This window comes from Bombus bifarius, unplaced genomic scaffold (genome assembly GCF_011952205.1).
Source record: "Bombus bifarius isolate JDL3187 unplaced genomic scaffold, Bbif_JDL3187 scf7180000009243, whole genome shotgun sequence".
NCBI lineage: Eukaryota > Metazoa > Arthropoda > Insecta > Hymenoptera > Apidae > Bombus > Bombus bifarius.
In genome coordinates this window covers 5,149,744-5,173,720 of record NW_022884989.1, presented here as the reverse complement: position 1 = coordinate 5,173,720, position 23,977 = coordinate 5,149,744, and the positions used below count along the sequence as shown (strand labels likewise).

The 23,977-nt window shown below is 25.5% G+C and overlaps 6 protein-coding genes across 10 annotated transcripts; 2 read left to right on the top strand and 4 right to left on the bottom strand.

The window, feature by feature from the left end:
- Positions 1 to 1,105: 1,105 nt before the first annotated feature.
- Positions 1,106 to 3,360, bottom strand: LOC117214769 (ADP-ribosylation factor-like protein 13B). Its single transcript, XM_033461087.1, has 8 exons — positions 3,093 to 3,360; positions 2,951 to 3,021; positions 2,653 to 2,786; positions 2,412 to 2,527; positions 2,070 to 2,246; positions 1,821 to 1,995; positions 1,711 to 1,744; positions 1,106 to 1,644 (listed from the first exon to the last, which is right to left on the bottom strand). The coding sequence occupies exons 1-8, from the start codon at positions 3,149 to 3,151 to the stop codon at positions 1,343 to 1,345; spliced, it is 1,068 nt and encodes a 355-aa protein (XP_033316978.1). The 5' UTR covers positions 3,152 to 3,360; the 3' UTR covers positions 1,106 to 1,342.
- Positions 3,361 to 3,607: 247 nt separating this feature from the next.
- Positions 3,608 to 5,330, top strand: LOC117214773 (pyrroline-5-carboxylate reductase). The gene is made up of 6 exons (XM_033461091.1): positions 3,608 to 4,078; positions 4,166 to 4,419; positions 4,498 to 4,579; positions 4,662 to 4,798; positions 4,874 to 5,085; positions 5,152 to 5,330. Exons 1-6 carry the CDS (start codon positions 3,991 to 3,993, stop codon positions 5,228 to 5,230), a joined length of 852 nt encoding a protein of 283 aa, XP_033316982.1. The 5' UTR covers positions 3,608 to 3,990; the 3' UTR covers positions 5,231 to 5,330.
- Positions 5,331 to 5,483: 153 nt separating this feature from the next.
- On the bottom strand, positions 5,484 to 7,008 carry LOC117214770 (pre-mRNA-splicing factor 18). 2 transcript variants are annotated; one of them, XM_033461088.1, is made up of 5 exons: positions 6,902 to 7,008; positions 6,716 to 6,828; positions 6,355 to 6,636; positions 5,840 to 6,268; positions 5,484 to 5,768 (listed from the first exon to the last, which is right to left on the bottom strand). In XM_033461088.1, the coding sequence occupies exons 2-5, from the start codon at positions 6,776 to 6,778 to the stop codon at positions 5,532 to 5,534; spliced, it is 1,011 nt and encodes a 336-aa protein (XP_033316979.1). In that variant the 5' UTR covers positions 6,779 to 6,828; positions 6,902 to 7,008; the 3' UTR covers positions 5,484 to 5,531. The 2 variants fall into 2 exon arrangements, with proteins under 2 accessions (XP_033316979.1, XP_033316980.1); XM_033461089.1 differs by lacking the exon at positions 6,902 to 7,008 and having other exon boundaries at positions 6,355 to 6,649; positions 6,716 to 6,875.
- On the top strand, positions 7,003 to 16,179 carry LOC117214765 (kinetochore-associated protein 1). Of its 2 annotated transcripts, none has more exons than XM_033461081.1 (33): positions 7,003 to 7,236; positions 7,517 to 7,758; positions 7,850 to 7,954; positions 8,025 to 8,154; positions 8,250 to 8,401; positions 8,502 to 8,698; positions 8,776 to 9,245; positions 9,325 to 9,507; positions 9,573 to 9,994; positions 10,064 to 10,232; positions 10,295 to 10,390; positions 10,487 to 10,678; positions 10,765 to 10,895; positions 10,966 to 11,071; positions 11,161 to 11,401; positions 11,487 to 11,631; positions 11,707 to 11,858; positions 11,926 to 12,165; positions 12,246 to 12,292; positions 12,359 to 12,654; positions 12,718 to 12,875; positions 12,997 to 13,197; positions 13,265 to 13,380; positions 13,535 to 13,644; positions 13,711 to 13,832; positions 13,948 to 14,217; positions 14,311 to 14,402; positions 14,506 to 14,867; positions 14,945 to 15,130; positions 15,218 to 15,449; positions 15,523 to 15,825; positions 15,905 to 15,988; positions 16,073 to 16,179. In XM_033461081.1, exons 1-33 carry the CDS (start codon positions 7,084 to 7,086, stop codon positions 16,118 to 16,120), a joined length of 6,153 nt encoding a protein of 2,050 aa, XP_033316972.1. In that variant the 5' UTR covers positions 7,003 to 7,083; the 3' UTR covers positions 16,121 to 16,179. The 2 variants fall into 2 exon arrangements, with proteins under 2 accessions (XP_033316972.1, XP_033316973.1); XM_033461082.1 differs by having other exon boundaries at positions 7,100 to 7,236; positions 7,740 to 7,758.
- Positions 16,176 to 17,466, bottom strand: LOC117214774 (mitochondrial transcription rescue factor 1). Of its 2 annotated transcripts, none has more exons than XM_033461093.1 (4): positions 17,159 to 17,466; positions 16,892 to 17,046; positions 16,608 to 16,683; positions 16,176 to 16,518 (listed from the first exon to the last, which is right to left on the bottom strand). In XM_033461093.1, the coding sequence occupies exons 1-4, from the start codon at positions 17,351 to 17,353 to the stop codon at positions 16,330 to 16,332; spliced, it is 615 nt and encodes a 204-aa protein (XP_033316984.1). In that variant the 5' UTR covers positions 17,354 to 17,466; the 3' UTR covers positions 16,176 to 16,329. The 2 variants fall into 2 exon arrangements, with proteins under 2 accessions (XP_033316984.1, XP_033316983.1); XM_033461092.1 differs by having other exon boundaries at positions 16,176 to 16,521; positions 16,611 to 16,683; positions 17,159 to 17,465.
- Positions 17,467 to 17,927: 461 nt separating this feature from the next.
- Positions 17,928 to 23,965, bottom strand: LOC117214775 (ras-related C3 botulinum toxin substrate 1). 2 transcript variants are annotated; one of them, XM_033461094.1, is made up of 4 exons: positions 23,766 to 23,965; positions 22,713 to 22,833; positions 21,883 to 22,219; positions 17,928 to 21,787 (listed from the first exon to the last, which is right to left on the bottom strand). In XM_033461094.1, exons 2-4 carry the CDS (start codon positions 22,826 to 22,828, stop codon positions 21,653 to 21,655), a joined length of 588 nt encoding a protein of 195 aa, XP_033316985.1. In that variant the 5' UTR covers positions 22,829 to 22,833; positions 23,766 to 23,965; the 3' UTR covers positions 17,928 to 21,652. The 2 variants fall into 2 exon arrangements, with proteins under 2 accessions (XP_033316985.1, XP_033316986.1); XM_033461095.1 differs by lacking the exon at positions 23,766 to 23,965 and adding an exon at positions 23,583 to 23,756.
- Between the last annotated feature and the right edge of the window lie 12 nt (positions 23,966 to 23,977).

Below are 23,977 nucleotides of genomic sequence, written 5' to 3'. Positions count from 1 at the left end.
TAACCATTGTAATGCAAAACAACTTAAGAAATATATATTTAATGCCTACTAAATATATTGTACAAAAGTCAGAAGGACAAAATCTGTGTCTTTTCATAACAAGCAATAGTCTAATCTTATCTAAAAAAGAATGAAATATTTTCAAGTTAGTAATAGATAAATATAACTTGCCTGATTAGAGTAGTTGTGATTATATAAGGTGCAATTACAACGAATATTACCTATTGTTAAGAGGATAAATATGAAATAAGCAAGGCAATTTGCATATACTTTTGGAATTGCTGATGCACATAAAGTGTTATGTTGCTTCATAGTTTGAAAAAAGGCATTATTAAATAAAGTAGATAAGAATTTAACAAAAAATACTAATATTATGGCAAAAATTACTATATTTGTAATTGAAATGGCATTATTATGATCTATAAAAACGTCTAGAAACGTGATATAACAGTCTTTCATAATAAAAGTATGTAATTTTAAAATACTGATTAATGCAATTTACAATATTTAACATCGCTTTTAATAGTTTGACCACTATGTTTTCATTGGTATGTCTATATACATGTAATGTAATTAGTATAAAATATTTTCCTTAAAGGAATATTCTTTATGTTATATGAGATACATTGTTCCTTACTGTTACAATTTTTAGTATAATTTTTCGATATATTATATTTAACAAAGTAGTTGCTCAACAAGATAATGTTACAGATAAGACAATGTTATGGAACTACTTACGATATTTATTATACTATAAATTGTGATAAGTATGCTTATGCGATACAATTTTTGCGCACTTTTACTGCTTTCTATAATCGAAAGTTTTTTAATGTCTTTATGCTATAGCTTTTATAAGTCTTTCATATATACTGTAATTCGTATATTTGCCGAACTTTTATGTACATGAATCTGTATGCAAATGTACAAGATATAATAAAGTTTAGATAAAAAACAGATGGTGTTTAATATCATAAAATAATTAAAATAATATACTATATATATATATTAAAAATACATTATAAATATTTACATTATAAAATATAATGTAAATATGTCTTATAATATAAATATGAATGAAATGCGTATTATATTAAAGACAATGAAAAAAATATTTATATATATGTATTTCATGACTAGAACAAATGAATGTATACAAACATTATATACATAAACAATCGCTCACATAATAAAAAACATTGCTAATATTTTTTTCATGTTATATTAGATAAATATAAAAAATTCGTTGTTAAAATATTTTGCCTGGATATAATTTTAAATACATTGTATCATATTTTTTAATAATGGTCCCATATTATTACCTGTACAATTAAAAATATTGCTTTTATGTTACTTGCCTAGGAATATTAATTACTGTTATCTTATTTATAAAATGTGAATGCTCTGGAGCTGTATATGGACGATTATTTTTTGATCTAACTGCACGTGAATATGTATCTAGTGTTATTGGATTTAATATCGGTGGAAGTGTCTGAACATTCTGTTGAGATTCTAGAGTGTTTTGAGTAAATTTAACAGTTTCTGACATATCCTTAATTTCAGTGACAGATTCCTCAGTAGTCAGTGGTGCAGTCTTATTTCTATATGTAAACATTTTCTTTAGCTTTTTTCCATTTGCTACTATACCTGTATAAATGTGGTTTATAAATGTACTATAGTATTTACATTATTTTATATTTAGATAGTACATACCATTTTGAGAAACACTTGGTGTTTGAGCATCTTCCTAAAATTATAATATAATAAGTAAAATAGAAGCATAGTCTAACAAACAAACAAACAATAATTTTTAATAATATTACCCTTTTTAAAACTAGTTCTTTGATTGGCTTAAAGGGATTGGAATGGACTGATAGTCTTGATGGTGAATCTAATACTACGCTTTGTACTTCAATATTTCTTTCACTTTGAGCATTTTGATTTTTAAGTCTAGTATTTAAACTTGTATAGTTCTTCACTATTATATCCAGCAGCCATCTATATAATTTATTTATATTTAGTAAAAATTAAATTTTATATAATCAACATAGAATAAAAAGCTAACTACGTACTTGTATCCATTTTTAATACCTATAGTATTATCTTTTGACTGATCTCCTTTCCAAATACATGAACATATTTCTACTCTTGTGGGACATTTCATAGTATTAGCAGCATGTTCTATGTCTAAGTTTTCAACGAGATCTAATTCATCAATAGCTCCGTTTATATCCTGTTTGTTTGCAAGCCTATTATGAAATATAATGAAGAATATACACGAAAATCTTACTAAGTTAAATGTATATTACATATATGTATTTTTAGTGTAGTTAAGTGGTGCATATTATATCTACAAATGGTACTCCGTGCATGAACAACAATGCAAGTATAAGCAATACATTTAATTTTCTTACAACAACAATGGCTTTCCTGAAATATATTCATGTGAAATTAATTCACCAAATACAACTTTATTTTCTGTAAGACGGGAAATATCACTAGCATCCACCACGTATATAAGACCATGTATCTAAAAGATGGAAAACGGAAAGACAGGTTTCAAACAATATTATTAAGGATAGAAATAAAAGGATTATCTATATCCTAACTGCAATTGTAGCTAACGAAAGTGTTATACATTTATTAATTACTTACACCATTATAGTATTTTGGCCATAAAGATCTGATTTGAGAGCTTCCACCAACATCATAAATTTTTACAGTGTATGATTTATATTTTAAAGATACTACATGGAACCCTATCGTAGGTAAAGTGGTTTTATCTGAATCTAATAAAAAAATATATAAATGATGTACTATTTAACTTTTTGGAAAAGTAATAAATTAAGGAAATTAAAATCGCAAATTAAAAAGATATTTGGAAAGTCAGTTATAATTGTCAACAAAAGTAAGATAAACAATTTTTTTAGCAAAATACACATATGTATGATACCTCCACTGATGCAGTTCAAAATCGAAGTTTTTCCCGCATTATCAAGACCCACAATAAGCAAGATAATACTCCTAAAAATTATATCATTATTAAATACATATTTTCTCATCAGTATGAGTGTTTTAATATATTAATTCATTACTTTTCGGCACATTTCTTCTTTTGTAACTTTTGCAATACGCTTCGCATACAATTACCCATTATAGTAAATTTATTTAATGTTGTATTTGGAAATCAATTTGTGTCATGTTGTATCATACATTTCTATATTTAAGAAATACGCTTAAATATAATAGGAAAAGAAAGACCATTTAACAATCATTGCACCAATTGCACGTCAAACGCACCAATTAACTATAGTTTCGTCAATGTAATAAAATGTAGCTTCATATAATCTAATGTTACATAAAGAGAGCTGTTATAAAACATTCATAATTCGTTTATCTCTTAATTTACATATATGATACAAAGAAACTATAAAATATCATCCAATGCAATATTATATAAAAAATCTATTATATAAAAAAGTTACATCAATTGCTATAAAGTTGAACATAAATTCAAGTATGAATTGTATTAAAGATAAAACAAATTCTTAAAATTCTATCAACATTTTCAAAATTATATTTTTATGTGACGCAATAGTTACTTAATGACATTTTATCAGTTTACTTCTTTTCAGTCTCTTTCTATGTTCCTTTCATACTTCGTGACATTTCATATTTTCTTTCCAAATTTTCACTCTAATTACGCGCTTAAAAATATAAAAAAAAATTTGTTTGAAAATATATAAGAAAGCAGTTCAATATCAAATATCCAATAAAACGTATTTAATAAATAATAGGCAGAAAACTCGTGTCATTTAATCTATAATTTATCTCATAACATCCGTTAAATGTCAGAAGTCCCAGCCAGAATACTTTGAAAACAGTACAAATATATTATACCTTGTCACATAAATTAAAATACACGTCACATATTTAATTATAAGTAATACGTACATTATTTGTATTTAAATTAATTATTAAGTATTAATAACCATGAATGACCATTTTTTGTCAACTAAGGTGGGTTTCATTGGTGGTGGAAATATGGCCAGTGCTATTGGTGCTGGTTTAATTCGTAAAGGTAATCGAATGTTATAATAATAATGATCACAATCTTAATAGTTAATTATAATTAATTTGGAATAACATCATTAATTTTTTGTTATAGGTATTTTAGATCCAAACAACGTATGGGTTTCTGCTCGTACTTCTAAAACTCTAAGCTTTTGGAACGAGTTAGGTGCCCATGCTACTTTAAAAAATGGAGAAGTAGTGGATAATTGTGAAATCATATTTTTAGCTATGAAGCCTCAAATGCTTGATGATGCACTTAAATGTACCAAAGAAACAATGACAGTACATCATCACTATAAACTTTTTGTTTCAGTTCTTGTAGGAGTTACATTAGAGACTTTATCTAATGTAAAAATCATTATTATCAACACTACAAAGAAGCTATGTTCATAGAAACAAATTATAAAGTTGATTTCATATTTCCAGAAACTCAAATCTATTGTTAGTCATCCTAGAATAATTAGATGTATGCCTAACACTCCAATGATGGTTGGAGAAGGAATAACAGGTAAAAGAAAACATTGGCATCATGTATATAATTAATAAGAGTGTAATCTTCTTATATTCTCATATTTCAATGATATATATAGTATATTGTTCTGTGAATGCAACGGATCAAGATGAAATGATGGTAGAAGAATTATTGTCATATATTGGTGTAACTGAACATGTTCCTCAGTCTCTTATGAATGCTATAGGTGCTCTTTCGGGATCTAGTCCTGCTTATGTAAATATGTCCGCTATTGTATATGTATTTACCAATTTTTTAAAGCCAAATATTAAGCTTAAACAAAATTTCCAGGCATATCTTGTTATAGAAGCATTAGCAGATGGTGCTGTAAAAATGGGCGTTCCAAGACCTATGGCAACAAAATTTGCAGCTCAAGTATTGGTTGGAGCTGGTAAAATGGTGTTAGAAACAGGCAAACATCCTGGTCAGTTAAAGGATGAGGTATGTTCTCCAGGAGGTACAACTATTGCAGGCATTCATGCTATGGAATGTGGGCAAGTCAGGTAAACTATGCATGAAATTATTATGTATATTAATATAATGTATAATATTACCAATTATATTTATAGAGCTTCTATGATGAATGCAATTGAAGCTGCAGTAAAGAGGGCAAATGAACTAACGTCCTTAACATCCATAACACAATAAAGTTCAACATAAAGAAATGTATAAAATATCAAAGACATGTGATGATAAAATTACATTATTCCATTAATACTTTTTAAAAATATAATATTTTTATTTTTACGAATTTCAAATATTTCTAAGATATTTATTATTTGAAGGTGCAAAGAAAAAAAAAATTAAAAATAATGCAAGGAAATATTCAGATATAGATGAATCGATTTGTTACTAAATACAACTTTAGTTCCTTTAGCTACAGTATAGTGTATAAGTATTATAGTATTCTACAATGCATAATTATTTATATATATTATGTATAAAAATATTAGGTTTTTGAATATTCTACACAACGAGACGGATCTGTGGGATAATACTCCTGACACTTGGTCATTAGCCTTTTTAATGCTTGAATATATTTTCTTTGAGTTTCATCGTTCATTACATGTGCAACGTTCTTTGAGAAAATCTTTTCTCTTCCGGTACGTGCATGAATACCGACCATAGTTACTCCAATAGGCCATGGAGAATTTCCAATTGCCATTTGTAGGTATGCATCACTTGCCTATAATAAATTATTTGTAATAAATGTATTCTACTAAAATTATTTAATTTATTAATAACTGACATAATTACCAGTATGTAATTACGTTCAAGTAAATGTTTTACAATATCGGTTAAACTATCCGTAATATCCTCTGGCAGAGATCTATTTTTTAATTTTCTAAGAAGAGGTTTCAAGTATTCTCTTGTTTGGGCATAAGTAGCACTAGCCATCTTTCCTCTAGTACTCATTTTTTCAGCGGCACTTCTACTATTTAATTGATTACCCCACATTTGTACTAAGAATTGTATAAATTGTGTAATGACATTTAAGTCAAAATCCCTGTCACCCTTGTTTAATTTTATAGACATCTTTTGTAAATCTTCATAGGTAACTCCTTCATCTGGTACATGTACATCTCCTTTTCCATCACGATCTTGAGGTTTAGAAGAAGCCAGTATTTCATTTAGATATGCTTGATCTACTTGTTCCATAGCTTCTTGAAAATCATTTCTAAAACCCTTCAATACAAAATAAATTATACACATAAGAAATATGTAAATTTTATTGAAATATTTTATTGATTTCAAGTATTTTTGATACTTACCTTATTCACTTCAGGCTCAAGAATTTCACATTTTCTTAATCGTTTAAATGCTTCTATTTCTGATTCTCCAAATAGTAGTATAGGTTCACTTCTTTCACGTAACCTTCTAATCACTTCATGTCTAGGTAATGTTAAATGCTCAGAGCTACCATCAGTTACAGAGTCTTCTTGTTGTTGAGTCGTATTAATTTTAACATCTTCATCATTATTTTCTTGTACTTCCTTCACTTCTTGATCCTTTGCTATTAGTTCGCCTCTTCTAAAATATTTCCGGTTATTTTGCTGCAATATTAACCTAGTTTGGTAAACGAAATAAAATAAAAGTTTCCAAAAAAGCTGTATATTGTTTGTAAAAATTTACCAAGACATTGCTCTCCTCCAACTGTTTTCTTTTCTTCATTATTTCTGCTTTTAAAATATCCATTTTTGAGCAATTTAAAGACAGAACAATGATTTATTCTCGAAGTTATTTACCTATACACAAATTGCGTAATATTTAGAAATTAATTTGTTATTATTATAATTTGTATGATTCTAAAGTTTACGTGTTTGACAGTTTTTATTCTTTCACAAAGAATTTTTTGAGATTATATACTAGGTTCCAATAAATTTCTTCATTCACCTACAGATGTCATCCGACATGAATTCTGCGCATAATACAATATATGTATGTGTGATCATGTGGTATACATATGTAGTGATCCTGCGCAGTTGTAACGCATTTCATAAATGTTCGCGGGTAAAATGGCGCTGTGGAATAAAGTGGTTTCAGGATTTGATAGAGAAGAAGAAACTGTAAATTTTGGGGTAAGAACAGTAGCAGAAAATAATGGTTCATTATATGAAACTTCTACTCTTGCAACAATACAATCGACTGGAAAGGTATTTAATATCAACTTTATTTTAATTGTAAAAATTGCAATAAATTTAAATTTAACGGTTGCAACTACTTTTATAAACGTTTTCAAATAATTGTAAATGTTTTTTTGTTATTCTTTATTTATTATTTATTAATTTAACAATCTTAATTTGTTAGTTAATATGACATAAAGAATTTTTTAATATGTTTCTAATTTATTATTTGTGATAAAAAGCATAAATTTGAATAGTATTTGAGTTAGGTAGATAAATTAAATAAAATGCTTTTCTTTATGTTTATAAGTTATCAAGAGAACCAAATATCTTAGCATCTGTGCAATATTCAAGAGTTTGTATAGCAATTGATAAGTCAATTACCATATTCGAGAATGAAACGTGTGAAAAAATACTATTAAGTGTCAGTTTTGAATTATTAATAACATGTTATTGTATTTCTCATAATGGTATATTTTTATTTATTGCTTTATCAAATGGAACATTATATTGTCTTCATTTATTAAATAAAGGACAAGTAATCTTTACAAAGTAAGTCTAAATATATACATATATATATAATATTATATAGCTACATTTTGAAATTACGTTGTTTATAAAATTATTCATTTTCCACATATAGAAATATAACAAAAACTGAAGATAAAATAATAGCAATGTTTTTACAAAACAAATCTGATGAATATATTGATATATATCTTACCACAAAAAATGGAGCTATTTATAGGTAAATATATAACTAATTATGAAATTTTATTATTATGAAATTTATATTATAATTTAGATTCATATTTCAGAGTATTACAATTTAATCCTAAACTTATTCAGTTGACTCTTATAAATGAGATTAGTATTAATGATCCACTAAAAGAGATAACAAAAGAAATTAAATGTGAACAGTTATTTAATGGATTTTCCTCTGATGAGGTAAGTTATGTTTCTACTTCAATGCTTAAATGTGTAAAAATATATTTAACTTGGTCTGTATTTTTTATGATTTATGAATGTTATGAATTATGTAGGTAGTATATGCTACTGCAAATATGACAACTAGAGAAGTATCAATAGCTATGTTATGTTCAAATATGTTATTTATGTGGCCCAGTGAACAGCATATTAATTTTAATACATTTCATTATAATTATATTAAAGTCAAATTTTTAAAAAACTACATGTAAGTATTTACAAAATTTTAATAAAATGGATCATTTCATTACTTTATTTATGTATTTATAACAGTTCCTAACAAAATATACTGATTTTGATCATTTTAGTGCAATGTTATGTTTACGTACAGATTATACTTTAAGTATAATATGCCCTCAAACTCTACTTGGTATACAAGTATATTCTAAGCCTATATCAGATTTTGCAATTATTGAAAATAATGATAATGGTATATGCCAAATACTTGTGTTAACATCTGATAATGATTGTACTACGTATATGTTACATGTGCTTTCTTATCCAGGTATAAAAAATTAATTTTATGTGTATAATTTGTATGCATAACTTTTTGTTTGTAATTAAATTCTTTGTTCTATTCAGATTTCCAAGAAAAGTTTAAAATAAATGTACCACCTATAACATATCTTATTGAAATTATGGATCCTTATGATGAAATAATTTTATATTTGGAAGGAATTAATAATTTTACCAATAATGAATATATAGATACAGTTAGAGTAAAAGCTGTATCAGAAAGTCTTCCTGAATATCAGTTACAACGTTTAGTGAGAAAAAAACAATTTGATGCAGCTGAAGCTTTTGCATATAAATTTAATTTATCTACAGATCCCATTTATTGTGCAAAAGCTGCATTGCTCCTATCACAACTTGGACCTTGGGCAAAAAACACTTCTAGTCCTTTTCAATTAGACATGCTTTTTAATATATTTGATAAAATAGAAGATGTGCAATATGTGGTAGAATGTTGTAGCAAAGCACTTATACCTGAATATAAACAAATGAGGAAAATTAATTTGTATGCACGTTCGAGAATAATAAAAAGTACTGCTGTAAGCATCTTTTAAGTGATAATAGTTGCATTAATTTTTCTGTGTTTCATGTTAAGTATATTTATATTATTGATTTTAGGAAGATAATAAATATTTAAATCTTCTTTCTTCGATTAATGATATACTACATAAGTTAGAAACTTTTCATATGATTTGGGGCTATAAAAAAAATGTAGAATGTTATGATGAAGATATTATGAATGAATGGATTAAATTTTCACGGGCAAATTTGATGGAAGAATACAAAACACATTTGAGTTTGGTAAAGTATGGTAAATAATTAAAATAAACTAGCACAAATAAACTGGTTAAATTTTTTTATTATAGGGAGAAATGGAAGCAGCTACTTTGATTTGGACAAGACATCTTCCAGATATAATAAAACATGTATCCATAGAATTTGTAAAAGATATATTTGCAATTGTTCCTGAGAAGATATCCTTAGTTGCCCTTTGGACATGGTTATCACACTTTATTCCCAGTTTATTGTCATTTGTTCCTAATGCAATGTGTGAAATTATGCTCTGGGGTATTAAAAAAGTTAAATCATTTGAACAGTTTCATCATTCAGAATGGCCCCAGATTGGAATTGATTTTACAGAAAAGTTTATAAAATTATTAAAATTTGAAGAAAGTCATCATTCGTTATATTTTCAGCAAGAGTGTTTGAACAAAGATTCCAATTTAAAACAATTGGTTTTTTTAATACAAGCTATGTCTGATATTCAAAAATTGAAAGTTGATTATAGGTAATGTTATAATTTTGTAAGCTTAAATAATTTAAAAAAGATAAGTTTATCAAAATATAGAAATTGTAGATTAGCAATATCTCTCAATTCGTATATTGGAGATCCTATGGAAGTCTCATATATATTACTGGATAAGATACATATAAATATAATTCAAGAATTTATAAATACATTTCTAAAACAATACATGTTGAATAATTCTCTGCAAAATGATTATGTACTTTCTTCGTATATACAGGTATGTTTAGATTAAAATTGGTCAGATTTTATTAAATATTGATGAAAATTATACCTGTATAGAAAACTTTAAGGAATTCTAAAAGTTGGTGGTCAGGTGAAGAAGCTCCATGGGAGAAAAAAGTTATTCTTATTATTGATTTAATTCAAGATATAGAGGTATGCATATATACATATATATATATAAAATTAGAGATATTTATATGTTAAGTGGAAATATAATATAGTTTTGCACATACTTATTTATAATTACAGACTAAATTACAACAAACATTAGAGGTACTGAAAAAAGCTACAGTTCCATGGTCTTCAACTATTGTAACTTTAACAGAAACAAGCTATAATTCTGATCATATTTTAATATCCCAAATCAAAATGGAACATAATTGTGTTCCAATTAAACTTATCTTAAAGAAATATGGATATGAACGCATTGGCATAAATAATGTCAGTAAGCTCGACTAATTATTTACAAAAAAAATTTTCAATTTAAATGGTTTAAATGGTTAAATGGTTATTTTAACATTTTTCAGAAATTAATACACTGTATAATAAAAGAAAATCATGAAAGCATGATATCAGATATTGAACAAATAACTAAAAATGATTTATTATCAAGGAAAAAAGCATTTTCATCCTGTGTAAATTACTACCTAGTTAGGGGGTAAGATATTTCAAACATAGAACATAAAATAATTCTTCAAAATCAATTAGTAACAAAAATGAACTTACAGGAATTTTGAAAATGTAACCAAGACATTAAATTCCTTAGAAAATGACGTTTTAGTATATTGTTGTGTACAAATTGTTAATTACGTTAGAGCTGGTTTAACGCTAAAGGTACATTGAAATACTATAATTTTTATTAAAAAGATACTTTATATTTCTTAAATGCAGGCATACTATTTAACTTTATATTTATTATATAGGTCATGCCTGAGTCTCTTATACATCACATTGAGATGTTGGGTTGGGTAAAATTACAGTTAAAAAAGCTTTCAGAAACGTGTAAAATCCAATCACATCATTGCAATAACGTTATTGATAGTATAAATGAAATAAAATCAATGTATTTTTTAAAGAAAGATTTTCAAATTAATGTTACACTTGAAGAGTATCAAGATAAAAAAAAGCAAATATTACAAAACTATGTTAGAGGATTGTGCGATAGTATGAAATAATCTTTCTCTATATTTTATACTTTTTACAATTACAGCAATTAAGTATTTATAATTACAATTTTTTAATATTTCAGTGGACATAGAGAAAGATGAAAACTTATTTATCTCTTATAAAAAAGTTATGAAGGTTGCTGACTTACTTAAATTACAAAGAATTGATGCAATATCTACGTTATTAGAGCAGACAAAAAGTATAAACATATTAAATTATTTTATTAGGTAAATAAATTTTATTTATATGAAAAATACAAACATATAATATTAAGTCTTGTTGAAGTAATTATTCCTATTTAGATACAAAGAAGGACAATTAAATATAATGACACATGAATGTCAATATATACATAAAATATGTTTATTTATTATGCAAGATATTACAAGAGATGCAGACATTGCAGTTACAGTCCAAAGCTTAAGTTCTGCTGCATTATGTGTATGTTCAGATGGTATGTGTATTATTTAAATATTAATCATTTTAATGTATATTTTAATAACTTTAATGTATATTTTTAGATGAATTACAATCTATGTTACTATTGTATACATGGGCAAATTTATATCAAATGTGCTCTAATAAAAATCTTAGATATGGTTCAAATTCAGTGGACATAAAGCATGAAGAATTATCAAGATCACAATGGAAGTTGTATACGATATATAAAGATTTAGCTATCGCAACAGATGAATTTTTACTACCACTATTTAAAAATGCAATCTCTATACAGAGAAATTATATGGCTAAATTAAAACATGGTAAAATAAAATTCATTAATGATCCTAATTTTATGTACAAATATATATAATGGAAACTTTGTACTTTATTTACAATATAGATATAGAACACATATCAAGTGATGCAACTGATGAATATTATGATCAGGTAATTAATGTTAATATATTTTCTGGAGAAATATTAATGTATAAAATAAATAATATAATTTTTTAGCCAAATGCAGAAGAAGCTTTGAAGAACTTGCTCAATAAAATAAAGAAATTAAGAGTGGAACATAACGATTATTGCTTATTGCAGATTATTAAAACATTATATTTCGACTTTTGCATTATACAAAATATAAGTGATACTTTATTAATAGAAATTAAATCAGTATATTTTCATCTTTCAATGATATTATTAAAAAAAATAATATGTAGTCGGTCATTTGATCTTCAGCTTAGTTTATCTTGCTTGTTTATGTTGTCTGATTCAGAAGCATGTAAATGGATATCTTCTGCTTGTAAATCGTAAGTACTTTAATATAAATGTATAAGAGATACAATAATAATATAAAAGTATTTTTTTTTCAGATTTCAACCAGATTACGCTCGCCATTCAAGAATAACAATACTTGGATATGAATATTTTCATTTGACAGGAAATCAAATATGTCTGCAGACATTTAAAAATAATAAAATATTGCATTATTGGACACAAAAGTTGTCTAAATATTTAATCTCATATAAAGGTCTAAATCAGTTCATTACTTTAATTCATTTTTTACTGTATTTGATTCTCTTCTTTTACATGAGCATATGTATACACATGTGTATGAGCTTAAAAAATATACTTATAAAAAATATTTGCAGAACTTTTAACAAGTGATGCTACAATTAAGAGAGAAATATTACAACGTATTATGAACTATAATGATGACATGGTTCCTTTGTTTCAAGAGTTCTGCTTTGATTTTGGGTTTGATATTCAAGATTGTTTATTACTTTATTTACAAACAGTAGTAAAAACATGGAACCCAAAATTAAATATAAATAATTACAATGGAAAAAAAGGTAAAAGGCTATAAGAAATTAAACTTTAATACACTTACTTTTAATATCTTTATGATTGTGGTTTTAGAATTGCATATTAATGAGGATGAAGTAAACGAATTAAGAAAAAAATGCAATACAATTGCTACTTATATCACGGATAAAGTTGCCTTAAAGAACAGTGTTACAAGTGTTTTATCGCAAGTATGAAAGTACTAATGTTACAAATCTAATTGTACTGTATACTAATTGTACATATGCACCAATGTTATAATTCTAGTATATATATAATATATTATAAATAAATATAATATAATAATATAATCTGATATTCAAGACTGTAAATTTACTGTTTCAGATAAATTTTTATTATTATGAAGTATTTATAATTCTTATGGATCTTATAGAGGATAAAAATATAGAACACAGAAATTATTTTTGTTTCTTACAAAATTATACTCGCACTGGGTAAGAATATGGGTAGACTGTAGTACTACTAGGTATACTATATATGTATGTATGTGTTTTTTATAGTTTAGCTACACAAATAGAATGTGAAGAGTGGATGCATCTCAACCCAGGATATACTTCTTTACCCCCTATTGCAGAATGGCGATTACCTTTTCTGCCTAAAGTTGAATTATGGAAACTTATAAGTAAAATTCTTTCATTGCATATTATTTACTATGTTTTAATAAATAGTTAAATTGTATAAAATGCTAAAACATTATACACAATTATTTTAATATTTTATTATTAATTTATTTTTAGCTCCTGAATTAAATTTAAAGACTTATGAGAAATGGTTAGATATTGCTCCTGTTCTTAAATTACAACCTCATATTGTATGTACTTTAGCCATAAAAGGAGAAGTAACTTGTGCTTGGAAGAATAAACACAAAATAGATAAATGGTCTCTTTGTTCAAAAAATAGTAGTTTGCTAGATAATATAAAAAGATGTATAGAAAGAATGACTGGTCCAGATGCATTGTATTATGGTACAGCAGCATTATATTATGTTGTCAATCATACACCACCAGGTATTTTATATATTACATTATGCCAAAAATCATATCTTACTGAAAAAATGTCTTGATAAATCAAAATAAAATAATCGTATTATTTATTATTAGGAGCTGATCAAGTAGCAGCAGTTGAAGAGTGTTATAAATATGCTCAGCTGTCAGCACAGAAATCTACGACATTTGAAGAAGGAATGCTAGAAGTATATTTCTTATGTACTTATACAAATATATTTTTTATTTTGCTTTCTATAATTTTATTAATATATTACTTTAATGATCAAATCGTGGTTGCCTCTATTTCAGAAAATAAAATTCAAATATTTACGTTTTACATCGGAACATGTTTTACGTGTACATGGCTTAGACAACAAAAATTATTTGTCATTAATCGGAAACCCGAATAAATTAGTTCGTGAATTATATGCAGATGAAAGTATACCTCAAAGATATCAATGTGTTACTAATCATAGACCTGATATAAATACTGCTGTTAATTCTCTCAGTCAGTTATTCTCTATCAATGTGGTTAAACTACGGATAGAATTATTACAGGAGTGGTTACAACCAGATACTAAATATATAAAATTCAATCAAAGTATAACAGAAACATTTTCAGTAACAACAAATTCCGAATCAACTCTAAATTGTGATGATAATTTATTGAGGTATATCACTATATTTAAAACATTCTCTTTTTACATGTAATATGTAAAGTATTTAGATATCAATAATACATTTCCAGAGCATGCTACATTTTAGAACATGGAGACCTCGAATTGTCAATCAATTTTCTTATAAATATAAGTTTTGGCGAAAAAGATGAAAACTACAGTCCTGAAACACGCTATAGAGCTCTTCGTGTATTACAAACTATAGTCAATACTGTTAAATTGGAAGATTTAACTAAACGCGATTACCAAACAATCAGGTAATTGTTTTCTAATTTTTTTATATTTTTAATTTAAAAAATTTTATGTTTTATCTCAAGTAATATTTTTAAATATTTATATTTCAGAAATTATATGAGATCTTTGAAATATATAAGTAAATTAGAATTATTAGGAATAGGTTACAGTATAAATACATTTGAAACATGTCCTAAATATGAACTTGTACAAATTTTATGGAAAACACAAAGTTATTCATCGCAAGCACTTGTTATTATTGCACAGCTTTGCATAGATTTTGAAATATATGAATATTCTCTCTGGGATAAAAATTTAACTAAATTAGCTAAATTATTAATGGTAAATAACACGCATTAAACTATTTTTAGAATACGTAAAAATAATATTTTATATATTCCTGTTATGTTTGCAGATTAATGAATTAAAAAAAATTTTACTACAAATACGAAATATAAGTATTATTGTAAATTCTAATGGATATTTATTGGCATGGGAAGTAACAATTTCAGAACCTTTCAGAAAAATGGATATAAATCCGACCTCTGAACAAATTGAAAAATGCATTGAAGCTTTACAACTTTTATATTCATGTCCAGTCGTACATGGCTTAAAATTCACTAACATCATAAAGTATTGTTTTCAGTGCCAACAAGATCATTTAGCAGTTGCACTTTTACCATTTTTAAATGATGATGATACAATATTTGTTTTGGAAGTAAATATCTTATATTTCATTTTATTGAGAATTCAATGCTGTTTATATTATTAATTTATGTATTACTATTATTTTCTAGAAAATTAAATATGCATCTAGTATTACTAAGGTATTAAAAGAATTAAATAACTTATATTCAAATGGAGTACTTTGTGTAGCTTACGTAAGTGTATAGTATTTTGCTTTAATTTGATACAAAATTTATATACTTTAAAATATAATTTCAAAGAATACATTTCTTTTTCAGTGTAATAAAATTATAGAAGGTACACTAGCAAAAATGAACATTCAGTAAGATACAAGAACTGCATTTTATATAGAACTATTTTAATAAATAATTTCTTTGTGAATTTAGTTCTTGTATTATTAAAAATTTATTTGTTCTGTATACATAAAATCTATTACACATAAACCTATTACATACCTATCAATTATGTACATATTAATTATATATAAATTAATTTTATATATATATATATATATGTACTTTTACTATTCATACAATTATTCTTTATTGTCCCACTTATCTTTATAATTTTCAACTAATAAAGATTTATTTTGAATTAATTTTACTTTAATACTATCTGTTTCGGGATTTGCATTAACTCCTTGTAATGTACATCGATTTATTATCAAAAAGTTTGGATTTGTAGGACTTTGTCTCTGAATGACATCTATTTCATCTCCAACATGCATCTATATAGTTAAGATGTAAAATGTATTTCTATTTTAATATAATAATATTTTTAGATATTTTAAATGTATTTTATTATTTAAGATCATACCATCATTCCTTTCTTAAAGCATTTTTTTCCATTTACACGTAAGTTACTGTTGTAAAAATCTTTATCCAGTTTACTAAAAAGAAAAAGAAATATTTTTAGAGAAATAGATCAAATAAATAAATTTTTTATTTCGATTAAGATTATTCATAATAACAAGTAGTTTTATATCAAAACTGTGCATATCAAAATTTTATATATATGTACAATCTGGAATGTTCAACATTTCTTTATAATACATCATTTATTTAAATAATATTTTAACAACAATGATATTAACTTACTTGCGTGATATTCCAAACCCAGCTTTAGCAATAGCATCCAATCGAAGAGAAGGTACTGTAATTACAATTACCTTTGATTTATCTGTATTTAAATAGTCATCAACATCAATATCAAACTCTTCATCTTCATCAGATTCTTCATCTTTACTCTTACTCTATGTATATATAAATTTATACTTTAAAATTTGGTCACTAAAGTGCTTTATATCTTCAATCATTAAAATTATTAAATACTTAGCAAATATAAGGGTGCTAAAATTATCTTACTTTTCTTGAAATGTTTCCTTTACTCTTGAATCTTACAAATAACATGGAATTCAAATTTTGTTGTGGGTATGAACAATTCAGAAATAAATTATATCGTTTAGTATTTAAGTTCAATACACTTTTTAATGCATACGATATTTGTATATTTGTACATGCTGTCCTTCGCATAATATTACAGATTGTCCTATGTAACATTGTTTAAAATTACATATACACTTTAAAAACTAAAGGTTATGTTTGCAGCGATATATGTAATAGATGTTAAAAGATTAATTGAACATGTTTGAGAAGTCGTAGTTATTTATATATGTAGTTATTTATATATATTTGTTTTTTATGTATATATTATCTTTAAAAACTTGTTAAAAAAATAATCCATTAATTTCCATGATAAAATAGAACGACACTTCCTACCAAAAATGTCCGACCATTTAATTATTTAATTTTTGCTTTAGCTTATTCCTTATTTAATATATTTGAAATCAATTTAAATATTTGAAACCCATTCAAGATTTCTAGCTAATTTGTGTAAAAAGCTAGCTACTTTTCACATTTTAAATTCTACTGAAATAATAAAAATAAAAATATGAGTTAGATATACATATACATATAATTCAATTTATTCATATAATTAGTCTATTCATTGTATTACATTTGTAAAAGATTCTTTAACTTCTATGATAATTTTTGCTTCAAATGTTTTAATACAATCATGTGATATTTTAAAAAGTTAAACTATAAAATGAGGATCTTGACTAAAAATTAAGTATTTCTCATTGTGTGTGTACTTTATTTTAAGAAGTTCTTTTTGAAATACATATAAATAAAAATAAATGCTTCCCTGTGGTATGTAGAACATGCATTTATATAATTACACTTTGATTATTATTCAATATTCAACTGTAATTTGAATTTTTCATAAGAAAATAGGATAGGTAAAATTAATTTTTCAATTTTTATCTTTGTAGTCACTTTTGTACTAACAGCAAAAGAGTTCATTTATGAACATACAATGACTATCACTATTTTATTAATAAAAATTTAACTGTTATGTAATATAATAACATAACTTATGTAAAAATTTTTTAGTATTATTAATTATGAGTGGAATATAAATAAAATATTATTTGTATTCATATAATGTTCTCTTGTGCTGTTTTATTAGTACAGAAATTAGCAATTTTACAGAAATTTTAAGAAAATAGATAAATGTTGTTTCTAAGTTACTGACGATTAAATTTACTTAATACATGTACATACATTTGTATTCTAATGATTTCTTATCCTCCTTGTTTGGTTTATTCTGCTTTACTTAAATTGACAATATCTTAAATTAGATCAATACTTTCATGTCCTCCACTTTATCATTTCAGTTTGATTGTTTCCTTTTTTCAATAAAAAATGTTTATTAATTAGATATAAATTGAATACAAATTTTAATAAAACACTTCTCATTTATAAATAAAATCAAATTCATGGTGACTAGAATATTTTTACAGTTCATACATTCATTTTTTTCTATACTTATATGCAATAATACGTAATAAAGATTATAAGTGTTACATTAGAAGTAACATTCAACTTTGGTTTGTAGCATCCATTACTGTTACTTTCTTGTTTTTAAAAAAGGGAGAAATCAATATCGACGTTTTATTAAATGCACAAGTTGTAAGTAGTGTAATTCATCTTACCAACCTGTATAGATTCATAGTTATGCTATTAACACAAATATTTATCAACTTTGATCCTATTTGCTAAACAAAATATCATATATACATATTAAAAAACATTTTACTTGCACATTTTATATTAGCTGCCTGAACTTAACTTTTTTCTCACTTAAGATAAAGCTATGATTAATTATTCTTATTATAGTAAATTGCAAATATATATTAATTTAAATGTAGTAAATAAGAAAAATTTCAGGTGTAAGTAGTAAATTTTGGAGTAAAGATTAAAATTTTTATTTACATTGTAATACTGCAAATAGTTCCTCATATTAATCTTAAAAATTAAATATCATTTAAATACTATTTAAAAAATTGTGCTTTGTTTTATCCTTATTTTCAATTAATTTTTGTGTAATAAACTTTATCTTCAATAATAACTGTAAAATAAATGCACTACTTACAATAAATGCAAACTTTACATACAATTATTATATAACACGCTGCTGATATCTGATTATTTCGTATAATAAATGGCTTAAATCTGTTGTAGAACAGTAATAATAATAATGTCATCTTCAATTGTGCTTTTTCAAACATTCAAAAAACAATCGTTTTACACAGGAACTACAAATATGTTGTATGTTCTTAACTAAAACATAAATTTATAAAATATTGCAGCAAAAGATACCAAAAATAACTGTGTTATTCAAGATCATAGCACATATAACAAAGTATAAAAAGCTTACTGCAAACATTTTACGACACACTCTATACTTCAATCACATGATTAATTTATTTGATAATAGATTGTGTACATACTGAAATGTGTCAGAAAAAACAAACATAGCTATAGTATTTTTAAAATTTGATTGAAATTTAGAGCATGTTACCACTATGCTACAGTATGTACACTTAGCAAGCATTAATATGCCTCATTCTTAATTCACCCCCACTTACACTAGGAATATTTTTCTTTTTAAATATGTTGACATATTTTTAATTCATTCGAAATGCACATTGAATAAAAGTACAACTAAGTATGATATTCAATATTTCTTTTATAAATTTGAAAGCATATGGCACGCATGTCCTATCTTTCTATATCCTAAGCTTTCTTCCAAATATAAAAAAATAGCAAGTTCATAAGTGATGGAATATTTGTTAATTATCATCACACTATTTTTTTATTGAGTCCTTTTATAGAGAGCATGTAATATTATCAAAATATGTTTTACTATTATAAAGTATAAATGAACTATGTTACAATACAGAAAAAAGTCCACAATAATAAATTAAATATAAGTATGGATGTGTTTTAATTTTATACATAAAAGCAGAAAAACAATAGTTGTTCTATGATGTATTCATTATTGTAAAATCTGTTACTAACCTTTTAAATGCAAAGATTGATCTAAATGAATTTTATAAAAATAATAATGGAAGGTTAAAAATGTCATGGTTACTGTTTAAAATAAATTGTGCTATGTTCTCTGTATTATAGGCATACTTTGCACCATATGTTTGTTACTGGTATTACATTTTCTTATGTAATTCAATATATATTTTGATTATTCTTTTCACAATACACTCCGCAGTTTTTATGAAAAATAATTTAGAGCCTTTCATTAACCAGATTGCACCACTGCAACAATCTGTAAAATTGTATCTGCCACATGCAACAACAGAAATACAATTTCAGACGTAAAAGTTTTTAAAGTGTTTTTGTAATAAATTCTCTTTAGAGTATGATTACTCAGTATATAGTCAAAATAAAATAAATATCAATATGCACATAATACATTACAACGTGTTTTGTATTATGTAGTTACGAGAAGAATGTTCAAATTCTAGACAATAAAGTGTGCCATATAAAGCTATCAGATTTGCAAAAAGACGTACATGAATATTTGTTGGCAGTATTTTATGCATAATGTGTTATTTTTCTGTTAGAGTACAAAGAAATATTACAACCATAATATTTATCAAAAATTTTAAGATAAATACAAAATATTTCTTATTATGAGATTCTTCAATTCCTTTACACCTTTTTTAATGTTTTCTAATATGAGATTTAAAAAATACATACATATATTGTCTAGAACTGACATAAAAAATGTTTGTGTCATTGATTTGATTTTTTCTTCGTTGCTATGGCACTGTCTGTTTAAATAATTCTATAATGCTATTTTACATTTTATAAAAATTGTTAGTATATTGATTGTTATATCTATCATATGTGTATACTAAATGAATGTTTTTACTATCATAGGTATAAAAATTTAGAAATCTGGCAGCTTTATGACCAAAATTTTAAGATCCAACATTCTAAATTGTTATTGCAATACATATTAGTCTCGTTTCAACGTGAATTAAATCATTATGTTATAAAATAGAAAATTGTTGTTTTATGAAAAAAATAATGGCAAACAATAAGATATAGTACGTTAGTACATGACTAGTGCATTGATGTATGAAATTATTAATGTCTGAAACCACTACCTGGGATACATGCAAATTTGGAATTATTTTCATGTATTTAAACATTAAGTACTGGTTAAAAATTATAGTAATGTCATACTTTTTTATTTAGTTTCTAGTCTTATGTTAGTTTTACAGCTTGTTTTTAAAAAACGCAAGCTGCAAATTGTACTCAATTTATGATGCATTAAACTATAGCTGCCAGAGGAATTTATTAAAATGCATGGTTTGCTACCTTCCTTTTTTCAAAACATTCATATTTTGTCCGTTTGTTTCTGAGAAAATTAATTTCAGTCTGTCAGTTTATACGTGATTTTACCTATATTGAATCTTGATTATTTATTGTTTATAGCATAATGCATCTTCTCTGTCTGCGTTTTTGGGGTTCAGGTCTTAAAACAGCACGTACTGCTTCATCAAACACTTGTTTTAGACCACGTTGTGTGAGTGCAGAACATTCCATATATTTCACTGCACGAATCTATAGATTATGTTCGAAATTATTTACCAGTTAGGAAATTATTGTAATTTATTTTCTTGTATCTGACTTTGTTATACAGTTATAAATGTTTATACCTTATTTGCCAATTTTTGTCCTTGTTCACGTTTTATAGCGCTAAGACCTTGTTCAGCTAAGGCAGTAAGTGTCTCACGATCATCTCGTAAATCTATTTTAGTTCCAACAAGTATCATTGGGGCATCTGGGCAGTGATGTTTTATCTCTGGATACCATTTGCTGGTAACATTTTCAAAAGATGAAGGGCTTGTTACTGAGAAACAAATTAGAAAAACATCAGTCTGTGGATATGAAAGTGGACGGAGCCTGTCATAATCTTCTTGACCTGCTGTATCCCAAAGCCCTAGACTAACAGGTATTCCATCCACAACCATAGGTGCTGAATAATTGTCAAACCTATAAAAAATGATAAAACTTATGTTTAAAAAATTTTAAATTAAATATTAAATGAAATATTTTACAAGTTCTGAAAAGATTTTAGAATTTAAAAAATTATAATGCAATTCAAATTTGTCCAAATAATAATCCAAATAATAATAATAATCCAAGTTATTAATATTAACTATCTCATTTCACAGCTTCATGAAAAAAGTGGATGACAAAAATTCATATGAATATTAAATTTAAAAGCACAAATATATTTTCTAAATATCTTTTAACACTTTGATGGCCATACCAGAATCATATGTTTGGCTCAGGAATGCCACATTGTTTTAACACAGTGTACCGTTAGATGTACTAATGACCACCATGGTGTCACAGGAGACCATGGTCTGGTCATATATGACCAACGTGGTCATCAAAGTATTAATCACACACAGCTTATATATGTTACTCATATTATATTATAATCAAAAAATGTTTTAGTATGTACAAAGATTATACTTACACTGTAGGAACATATTCTCCTGGAAAACTATCAGTTGTATATGATATTAACATACATGTTTTCCCTACTGTTCCATCCCCTACTACCACACATTTGATTGGTCTGCCTGAACTCATCTTTCCTGTATTGTAGTAATAAATAAATATTATTATTTTCATACTTTAAGTTAGAAACTATATAAATTATTATACTTCTATATTTATATATTTTACAATAGAAAGCATATATAAAAATTGTTTTTAATAATAAAAATTAATAACGGAAATAACTTTAAATGTTTTATTTAACAGCAGTATATTAAACTATTCAAATAGACCATTGCATGGGAAAAGTAATTATCTTTACTTAACACTATATTCATTATGTTCTTATAATTGGTAAAAATTTATAAAACATATTGAAACAAAAAGAAATATTATAACAAATTAGTATTATTAAAACACGTTTAGTGGCTACAAAACGTATCTGCACATTATTCTTTTTCTTATAGCATTTACTAATCAATTAGGTCTAAGTATATTAACATGTTGATTGCCACAGTGGTCATTAGTGACTCACGTTTTACTAAATTTTTTAGAATTTTTTAGAACTTTTTTAGATTCTTACAAAAATTGTCAACACTGTAAACAATTTGGATCATATTTTGCAAAAATTCAATGTTATGGTATAGAACCATATTCCAATTTACGCGACATACAAGACAAAATGTGTAAAATGCGCGTGACAGTCAACGTGTTAAACTTCTTATCATTTAATAGTACTTTCATATAACTGTAAAAATTTAATAATATTTAATTTAATACTATGAAGATGAAACGTAGAACCTGATAAATAAATGTATCATTGGAAAATAAGGATATATACAAATACTTTTTATAATCACTGTAAGTCTAATTCAGAGAAATAAGAAGTATGTATGCACGTTTCGAACTTGAAGGTTAGTCACAAAGGTAAGCAGCTCTTCAATTGAAGGGCTTGCCCTTCAATTTCGGTTTATTTGTTCATTACGCAATTGGTAAACAAGAATAATCGGTATATCGTTTAATCACTCACCAAATATGAACAAACGTTAGAATAGAAATAAAACTACTGTATTAACGCGGTTCCGATTACAAATATATTGGATGTTCTTCAAAAAATTATAAAACCGGGTACCATGACGGTATTGCGGTTTTTGGGACTAAAACGGACGTAGCCTTCGCTTGGTGACAGATGTTCGACAATCCTCTTCCTTCCCCTTCTACCCAAAATAATTATTCAGAAAT

Excerpts from the sequence above, each read along its gene's own strand:
- LOC117214769 (XM_033461087.1), bottom strand. The coding sequence starts at position 3,151 with ATGGGTAATTGTATGCGAAGCGTATTGCAAAAGTTACAAAAGAAGAAA. Across the intron at positions 3,022-3,092 it reads AAGAAGAAATGTGCCGAAAA|GAGTATTATCTTGCTTATTG; the intron begins GTAATGAATTAA and ends TATAATTTTTAG. Across the intron at positions 1,745-1,820 it reads AAGAACTAGTTTTAAAAAGG|GAAGATGCTCAAACACCAAG; the intron begins GTAATATTATTA and ends TTATAATTTTAG.
- LOC117214773 (XM_033461091.1), top strand. The coding sequence starts at position 3,991 with ATGAATGACCATTTTTTGTCAACTAAGGTGGGTTTCATTGGTGGTGGA. Across the intron at positions 4,079-4,165 it reads TGCTGGTTTAATTCGTAAAG|GTATTTTAGATCCAAACAAC; the intron begins GTAATCGAATGT and ends TTTTTGTTATAG. Across the intron at positions 4,420-4,497 it reads CATTAGAGACTTTATCTAAT|AAACTCAAATCTATTGTTAG; the intron begins GTAAAAATCATT and ends TCATATTTCCAG.
- LOC117214770 (XM_033461088.1), bottom strand. The coding sequence starts at position 6,778 with ATGGATATTTTAAAAGCAGAAATAATGAAGAAAAGAAAACAGTTGGAG. Across the intron at positions 6,637-6,715 it reads TGGAGGAGAGCAATGTCTTG|CAAAATAACCGGAAATATTT; the intron begins GTAAATTTTTAC and ends TTAATATTGCAG. Across the intron at positions 6,269-6,354 it reads TTGAGCCTGAAGTGAATAAG|GGTTTTAGAAATGATTTTCA; the intron begins GTAAGTATCAAA and ends TTTGTATTGAAG.
- LOC117214765 (XM_033461081.1), top strand. The coding sequence starts at position 7,084 with ATGTTCGCGGGTAAAATGGCGCTGTGGAATAAAGTGGTTTCAGGATTT. Across the intron at positions 10,896-10,965 it reads AATTACTACCTAGTTAGGGG|GAATTTTGAAAATGTAACCA; the intron begins GTAAGATATTTC and ends ATGAACTTACAG. Across the intron at positions 15,826-15,904 it reads ATACAATATTTGTTTTGGAA|AAAATTAAATATGCATCTAG; the intron begins GTAAATATCTTA and ends ATTATTTTCTAG.
- LOC117214774 (XM_033461093.1), bottom strand. The coding sequence starts at position 17,353 with ATGTTACATAGGACAATCTGTAATATTATGCGAAGGACAGCATGTACA. Across the intron at positions 17,047-17,158 it reads AAGGAAACATTTCAAGAAAA|AGTAAGAGTAAAGATGAAGA; the intron begins GTAAGATAATTT and ends ATATATACATAG. Across the intron at positions 16,684-16,891 it reads GGGTTTGGAATATCACGCAA|TAAACTGGATAAAGATTTTT; the intron begins GTAAGTTAATAT and ends TTTTCTTTTTAG.
- LOC117214775 (XM_033461094.1), bottom strand. The coding sequence starts at position 22,828 with ATGAGTTCAGGCAGACCAATCAAATGTGTGGTAGTAGGGGATGGAACA. Across the intron at positions 22,220-22,712 it reads GGAGAATATGTTCCTACAGT|GTTTGACAATTATTCAGCAC; the intron begins GTAAGTATAATC and ends CATTTTTTATAG. Across the intron at positions 21,788-21,882 it reads GACAAAAATTGGCAAATAAG|ATTCGTGCAGTGAAATATAT; the intron begins GTATAAACATTT and ends CATAATCTATAG.